We start from the raw sequence: 8,846 nt of genomic DNA on the forward strand, positions 1-8,846 counted from the left end.
CAGATTTTCGAAACACAGACCCTCCAAGTAGACAGACATTTGTGAGAACCCTCGAGATTTTATTTTTTTTAAGAAGTCTTCTGCCATATGTTTCTCCTTCTTGCCACTGACAAACAGTGGAATCTCGATTTTCCATGTCAGCCTGTAGCATAGGATCAATAAATGGATCAAAGCCAATCAAATCTACCCTGTTAGGCAAAGCCCCTCTAAACTCATAAATCAATCGGACCCCTAAGGAATTCATTACTGTCATCCCCATCCTCAAGTCACCTAGAAGGACAGAGAAGTCTGCTTAAAAGTCCCTGCTTCCTTCTTCATTTGCCTGCCCCACTGGGAAAGTACAGCGCTAACTCATGGGGGTGGGGGTGGGTCTGCCCAGATTAACAGCAATGATGACAACGGAGTGATCGCTGGGAACTGGAGTGGCAGTTACACGGGTGGTGTGGACCCAAGGACCTGGAATGGCAGCGTGGAAATCCTGAAGGAGTGGAAAAAATCAGGCTTCAGGCCAGTCCGATTTGGCCAGTGCTGGGTCTTTGCTGGGACGCTCAACACAGGTACCATGGGTGTAAGGGGCTTGGGCTGGCTCAGTGGACAGCGATGGTGTCTCAGGGTGCCACCTGCAGCATCACCCGCGGCCTCACACAGAGCTTGGCTTGCAGTGCTGCGGTGCTTGGGGATTCCTTCCCGGGTGATCACCAACTTCAATTCCGCTCACGACACGGACCGGAACCTCAGCGTGGATGTGTACTACGACCCCATGGGAAACCCACTGGACAAGGGCAGTGACAGCGTGTGGTGAGTGCCCGGTCTTCCCCTGCGCCCTGAGCGCCGCGTCTGGGCAGCTCCTTGCCCTCCCTTTCCTGGGGAAGCTCGTGTGTCGTGTGCTGGAGGGAAGTAACGTGCCAGACCGCGGGTGAGGATGGAGAGGCTGCCGAAGCCGACTTCACAACTGCGAGCACCGAGGACCCCTCTTCTCGGTCCTCTGCAGCTGAGGTCAGTTCTGTCTTGCTGACCTCAGATGAATGGTCTGATTCCAGGGAAAGGCATACTGTTGGGCTCCATGAAACCAGGCTGAGTTAGTAATAATTATGTGTCATAATCCATGAGACCTTTAAAAGATAAAAGTTGAAGCTGTCCATTCATCTTTCTCCAGTAAGGAATATGAATGTACTTCAGGCAGCCTGTATGACACAAGAGTTTTCTAAAGAGATTAAAAAAAAAAACAAAACGGTATTTTTCCCTTAATGTACATATACTTATTACACGCTGTTATTTTTTTTTTTTATGGGATAAGGTTTTTTTTGTTGTTGTTGTTGTTTTGTTTTGTTTTGTTTTGTTTTGTTTTGTTTTGTTCCTTGAATGCCTTCAGGGCACTTTTGGCCAGCGGGAGAGTTGTGAGGTTCGAACTCCAGCAACCTGAGGCTGACACTTAAAGGCCTGAGCTAGGGCCAGGCCCCCACGCTGTTATTGACAAGATGAGAAATTATAGTTATTCTGGATTCTAGAGAAAATTAGAAATTTTGTATGTATCCCATGTACACATTGCCTATACACTTGTACATATGCAATTTATAATAGAAGCCAACTAGAAATAGGTTATATAAAATTATAGTTGTATTTTTGTAACTCCACTATTCTATTTAAGGATATACCATATGCCAGCTTACTACCAGATGGCAATTGAAAGTGATGCTCTATATCTACATGCGCACATCAATACCTATGTGTCTCTTTGCATTAAGCACTATGCGTATTTCCATGATCTATTGTTTTTAATTCATTTTAAAGGATATGTATGCATACAGTTGCTCACAAGCATACACGGCTAGATGACCTTATAGCCGAAGCCGTCATATTTCTCAATGTTCAGCCTTAATATGGTGGATATAAAATATCCTTGATTGTTTATTACTCTCAGATTAACAAGATCAACTTTTCTGAAATGTATGCAGCAATAGTGGAATAAAGCAAAATAAAAAATATGAAACAATGGAAACAGCCACTACCACAAACAACTACCTCATGCTGAGCTAATATGAATGTCACTTCCCCTCTGTGGAAGTGGAATTCTCCTCTGATTGCACTGAGACCAGAGTTTCCTAGGGGAGAGAAAGCTTATTTTAGAATTCTCTTTATTGATTAGAAAATATGCCATTTTCTCTGTAATGACATCATTACTTGTGACAGGTTTTTCTTTTCCAGATTTTTCCAAGTGTCTTTTTTCTCCTTGATTTATTTCCTGGGCTATTGTGTCTGAAATCCCATTAAAGCAGTGCTGAATGCTGGGACACTGCCTTGCCCAGCCTTAGCTTCCTATACAAAAGATAACGACTGGTCAGACAAGATGCCCAATCCTTTGCAAGAAGACTCCCTTTGGTCCAACCGTGTTGTAATGATCCTACACCCTGGGCCTGTGGGGAGACCAGAAATCTTATGATTCTCTCCCTCTACTGAAAGCATTTAAAATGCTTTTAGGAGACAGGGGTGGGAACCCTTGAGTAGAGGTTGTGTAGCAACACAGCACGGTGAGTGATGTGCTAGCAGTGATTCAGACAGTAAGTACTGTGGGAACCAGGGAGGGAATTTTCAGAGGGCCTTAGGTGAAACAGAGGTGGCACTTGTGGGCTGATCTTGGAATTGCAACCCAGGGATCTTGGCTATGGCTCACACAACTATTCCACATCAGCTTAATAATGCAACCAAGTACAACTACCTTTAACGCAAGTGGGAGCCCATGGAGATGTTGGTCATTCTTGTTTCCACTGTCACTTCTATTGGTCTCGAGGAAGGGTGCAGGAACTCAGACTCTTCCAGAGGTCCTGTCACCCTTACTCCCACCCACTTCTCTGACCTCTTCTCAGAGAGCAGGGAGCTAATGGCCACTCCCCACCCCATTCCCTACCAGCACTGGGTAGAGAACCAGCCCCAGGAGTATTAGAGCAAGGAGTCCTAAGCCCTAATCCCAACCCTGCTGCTTAGTAGCTGTGGGACTTGTGCAAGCAACTTCACCCTTCTGGCCCCAAGTCTGTCCATCAGTGAAACATAAGGGAGTTAGCTCAGCACCGATGATCATCTAGGTCTCCTAGCAACGTGACCACTTTTATCTCTACAGCTCCAACCTACCTTGCTACTATCCCACGGAAGCCGTACTTCCCTTTCCAAATTAAATCCACCCAGGCAGAGCTGAACCAAGAGTCATTCTCAGCCTAGAGTGGATTACTGACCCATTACAATCTGTGTTTGGACAGCCAACCTTTAGTCTTAATCTTGGTGCCTTACAAATATGGACCTTGTCTAGTAATAGAAAGAGCACCAGTGAAGTCGATCATCTGGACATGCTCAGCCATAGTACAGCAGCAACTCGCAATCTGCTGAGCCACTGTTGTGTGCCAGGTACTGGTCCAAATGCTTGCTTACATTCACTCTTCGTGCTTGAGATTGGCCATGGTACTAAGTCCCTGTCTTACAGCTGAGGGACCTGAGGCATAGAGGTCCCGCATAGAATAATTTACCCAATGATACATAACTAGGGGTGATAGGGGAGATATAAACTCAAGTAGATTTGCAAACTATAAGGCATCAGAAAGATGCCATAGGGTGTTGTTATTATTCCTGGTTGATTTCTCTAACCTTGAGATTTTCCAAAGATTCTTTGAGATTTTCCAGAAGAGTTTGGCTGCATACCAAGGGAGCTCTGTTTGAATTGGGTACTGTCCATCCTATTCCAGTAGAGAAAGAGGATCTTTCAAATTTTCCCAAAGTCACATTGTAAATTAGTGACCAAGCAAGGATGGAATTTAAATAGGACTCTACCAAGCCAAAGGGCGTTAGGTTTAAAAGGGACCTTGAGAGCTTGTCTGGAGGTTCTAGAGGGGGAGCACAGTTCCTCATGTGTCCTTGTCTGAGGATATGGCGGGGGGGGGGGGGGGGTGTTCACCCTCCTCGGCAGACTTCGAAGCTTCAGGAGCATTGAGGGAGGAGGAGACATGCACCTGGCAGCCTGCTCAGCCAAGTCACGCTGGCGTTCAAAGGAGTGACAGGTGTAGCAGCCAGATGGCCCTCATATCCAGAAGGGTTCTTTGTTGTTCCTAGGTTGTTTGTTGTTGTTTTGGTTTGGGTTTTTGTTTGTTTGTTTGTTTTTGAGACTTTCATTATGCAGTGCAGGCTGTCTTGAACTTACTTTATAACCCAGGCTGGCCTTGAATTTGCAGTGATCATCCTGCCTGAGCCTCCTGAGTGCTGGGATTACAGGCGTGTGCCACCATGCCTAGCTGAAAAGGACCTTAGTCAGAGACCAGCTCATGCTTTAAATGAAAAAACAAAGGCCCAAAGAAAAGTGCAGGCAGCACTTCTCATCTATAAACCCACATCCATAGTTTCATCCAACTGCTGATCAAAATATAGTTAGATCTGCAAGGTACTGAGAATGTAATGAGAAACACAAACTTATTTTCTCTTGTCATTGTTCCCTAAACAACATGGTGTAATGATTATTAATGTAAAAGGCTGGCAAGATAGCTCAGCAGACTAAGCGCCTGCTTAGGCAAGTGCAGGGACTGGGGTTCAATCGCGAGCCCCATCCCCAGAGCAATGCAAAGCTAGCCAGCGAGTCTGGGCATGGTGGTGCATACCGATAATCCCAGTGCTGGGGAGGCTGAAAACAGGAAGATCACTATGAGTCCATGAGACCCTGTACCAAATACATAATATATGTGTTACTTTTTTTTTTTTTTTTTTTTTGTGGAACCTCGGATTGAACTCAGGCTCTTGTGCTTGCCAGGCAAGCACTTATTCTACTGAGCCATCTCCCCAGCCCCCTATATGTTACTTTATATCAAGTATTGTAAGTAATCTCCAGATGATTTATAGAGGATGTTTACAAATTACATGCAAATATTCTCCTAATTTATGCAAGGGACTTAAGCATCCATGAATTTTGGTGTCACATCCTGTCCTGGAGCCAATCTTCCATAGGTGCTGAGGGACAACTTGTACTTGCCTAAGACCTAGCAATTTGAGACAATTAGGAGCTCTGCGTAAACATATATCACATTAAGCATGTTCCTACCAGCTTGAACCACTGATGGGACAAACAAATCTAGTTGTCTTGTCTTCCATTTTACTAATAAAAAGTGTATAAATGGACTGCTTCTAGTTAGTTGCTTGAATTTGAATAATTACTGCCCAAATATAAATATTAATCAATGCTACTCATATCAATTAAAAGTATAACTCAAAAATTTATTTATTTCATTAATTTAAAAGAAATTTATTTATATCCATGGATAATTTATGAAGAATTAATTCTCTAAATTTTAACATGGAAATCTCACAATGCCCCATTAATAATATGTATAATTGCTGGGCTGGGGAGATGGCTCAGTGGAATAAGCGCTTCCCTGGCAAGCGCAAGGGCCTGAGTTCAATCCCCAGTTCCACCAAAAAAAAAAAAATTAATGTGTATAATATACACTTAAAACTGCTGTACCACACAAATTATCTGTCTTACTGTTTTGTATACCATTTCAATGTTTTCCTCAGGGAACTATTGTATGATGCCATCTGGTCTGCTAAGTCAATGCCTTTCTTTGCATTACTGTAACCAAAGACCCCTTGAGAAGTGGTACAAACCGCCAATGGGACAGTCATGCCTGTACCAGCAGTAGCTCAAGCTGGCAGGAACCATCAAATTTGAATCAGAGCTGCCCAGCAGCAAGACATACAAATTACAGCCTTATGGCTCTATCATTTCATTTCTTTTCTTTCCTTTTTTGAGACAGGCTCTCACAATGTAGTTCAAGGCTGGCCTAGGAGATTCCTACCTCAGCTTCCTGAGTGCTGGGATTATAGACACATGCCACCATGCCCAGCACATGTGAAACTTCTTAACTCTTTTCCCCACTTCAGTTTCCCACTCCTAAAATCAAGGGCTCAATCAGGAATCTTCTGTGGTCCTTTCAAATCCCTCTTTTAATGCCATCCAGAGAATCTAGTAGGATATATATATTTTTTTTTCTAAGTAATTCTGCTCATGCCAGTGTTCTGGCTTGAAAGGCAAAGCTCCAGAGCCTTCCCTTCCTCAGAGGCTGGAGGACTCTTTGCAGGAGTCCTGCTTGGCTTCCTTGATGCCGTTCTTTGCTGGGCCACCATGAAGGATGTCTCTAAGCCTATGTCATCACTGAGGCAGCCACCAAATGATCTGGAAGTTTAGCCAAAAACATCTTCATGTTTCTGGCTTGTTTTCTTAACTCGGTTGACTCTAGCTCTTGGTTACTAAAGACACAAACCTGACTGTACTTGTGGACTTTGCAGAGCTCCGGGGCAGGAGGCAGGAGGAGGCTGCTGAGCCTCGCCAGGAGATGGAGCTGGGCAGCTCCTTCAAGGAACAGCCATAGGCCTCCCCACCTGGGCCAAGGGCCTGGCTCCTGAGGTAACCCCTCTTCACACATTCTTGGACATCTGCACCTCCCCCCACCCTTGGCCACCCAGACCCGCAGTGGGTTATAGACTTCCAAGCTTGCATTAGAATTAACATGGCAGGTGAGATGAACTTAATAAACCCTGCAATAACAGACAGGCTGTGTACTTTCCTGAGGTCTGGTCCAGCAATCCCTGGAGGCAGGAAAAGAGCCTAACGCTGATGGAGGACAGAACTGCATGTGAGAAACCCAAACCAGAATTTCCATGATGGTGCCAAGAGCTTTTGAAAGCATACACATCCCCAGCATGCATAACTGAAGTGGCAGTCTTCTGTGTAAGGGAGGAACCAGGATGTGTTTGTTACCTGTTGTGTCTTAAATTCCCACCTTGCAAATAAGTAGAAAATTACAGTTACTCTTCTCAGCACTTTTTTTTTTTTTTTTTTTTAAAAACCTACCTGCCCTTCCCTGGGCTTCTGTCACAAATGAAGTGATTGTGAGACTTCCCACCACCCTCTCGTCCTGCTCCAGGTCTGTCCCACCCAGTTTCATCTGCTCAAACTTCCCTTGCCTTCCCTTTGGTGCATTCTAACTTTCTGAGAGGCCCACTTAAAAGGACGCTTATGGTTTTCCTGGAGATAATTTTTTTAAGAGTAGAATATATCTATTGGGGAAAAGAGAGTTTCTGACAGATGGAGAGACAGAAGCAGACCCAAGCAGGTTACCCAGGAATCTGTCTTTTGCAGGGATTTTGATAGAGCAGATCCCTGAAGTGAGGCAGGTCTAAGGTGGAAAATGTGGAAACTCATACATGAGGTGGGACAATACTATGGTCCACCAATAAGACTACAAGTACAATTGCTCAGGAAAAATTGAGTAAATCAGGATCAAATGGGGAAGTGAGTCTCGTAGTGATTCAGGGAGAAAAACTAGTCTCGGGTGGGTGACCTCCAAACAATGTAGGGAACCTCCGAATGACATAGGGAAAAATGATCTCTGGACCTGACCTGCACGAGTTCATGTTCTCTAAAAACGAAGAATGAATTTTAGGAACAAACAGAGGTTATAAGCAGAATATATTTATTGAGAGAAAGAAAGCTCCTGTCCTGAGAGAGGGACAGGAGGGGGGTCCCGAGCAGGTAGTTCCCCCAGGGGAAATTGTCTCTTACAGGGACTTTTATAGAGGAAAACCATGCAGTGAGGCGGGTCTAAGGTGGTGGAGAAGACATGGGAACTCCTTAGTTGGGCATGAGGTGGGACCAAACTATGGTCAACCAATGAGATTTCAAGCACCATTGCTCAGGTAAAATTGATTAAATCCAGTATCAAATGGGAAAGCGAGTCACGTAGCAAGCGGGCATGAGTACCAGACAGGGTCTCTTCCTGTTGGGGGTTGGGCTAGTGACTCATTTGGGCTCTTTCAAGTTGACTGATACTATTTAGGATATCAATCCCTGATGCCCATCCCTAGGGAAGTATGTAGCTGTGCTTCTTCTTTTTGTCTTGGTCTCGAGGTGAGGCCCACATGGGAGTGTCTGTCTCTTCCAAGTTGCAAAGTCACCTTGTCTTCCATCTTGTCTCCTTGAGGGCCTGACCCTGTCTAACTGCGTATAATATTTCTATCTAACTCAGCTGCCTACAACAGTAGGAAGAGGGCCTGAATACAGAACTGGGGCTTTTCCTAAGGGGTTGGTTAGTAACACTTCCTGGCTTTTTCAAAGTGATCACTACTTATTTAGAATATCAATTCCTGGTGCCCATCCCTAGGGAGGAATGTGGCTGCATTTGTTTCATCTTTTGTCTTGAGGTCTGCAACTGGAGATAATTTTTACAGTGACTTTTCACAACTACAGGTAACTTCAAGATAGAGGTAACAATCGTGACAGTATCATTGTTCACAAATTTTTAACATTTGAGTGCAAGACAAAACTTATAATAAATATACCCTACTCTTCCCCGTGCCTTTACAGAGGTGATTGTGTGTTCTTAACTAAATATTGTATTATAAGCATTTTCATGTCTTTACTCTTCAAATATAGGATTATTTTAAATACAACATAAGCTTTTATATGTTTTAACTATTATCTCACTCTCTACTATTTCTCATATTCATTTCCTTTTTCTCTCCCTTCTCCCTGAATTCAAATTCACTTCAACATTACATTGTTCCACAGTTTACAAAATCAGCAAATGGAGATAATAATTATTTTCAATTCACAGGGTATTATAGTGATTAAAGGAGCTGATTCAGGGGCTCAGGGAGTAACAGTGGCAGAACACACACTTAGCAGGCAGGAGGCCCTGGTTTCTATCCCAGAATGAGAATAATAATATTTAACATATGATTTATATAGGGCCAAACCCTGCACTACTTACAGAGTAAATCAAAGGCAGTTAGACACCTAATTTTCCATAACACTTATA

At 43.9% G+C, this 8,846-nt stretch overlaps 1 protein-coding gene across 1 annotated transcript in view; it reads left to right on the top strand.

Annotated features, from left to right (window-relative positions):
* The window catches only part of Tgm3 (transglutaminase 3), a 44,085-nt gene that overhangs the window by 19,182 nt on the left and 16,057 nt on the right, over positions 1–8,846 (top strand). Inside the window, exons 6-7 of the mRNA XM_012515357.2 lie at positions 380–557; positions 663–798. Coding sequence (XP_012370811.2) covers positions 380–557; positions 663–798 — 314 coding nt within the window. The remainder of the gene's footprint in view (positions 1–379; positions 558–662; positions 799–8,846) is intronic.

This window comes from Octodon degus, unplaced genomic scaffold, assembly GCF_000260255.1.
Source record: "Octodon degus isolate 3935 unplaced genomic scaffold, OctDeg1.0 scaffold00060, whole genome shotgun sequence".
Lineage (NCBI taxonomy): Eukaryota > Metazoa > Chordata > Mammalia > Rodentia > Octodontidae > Octodon > Octodon degus.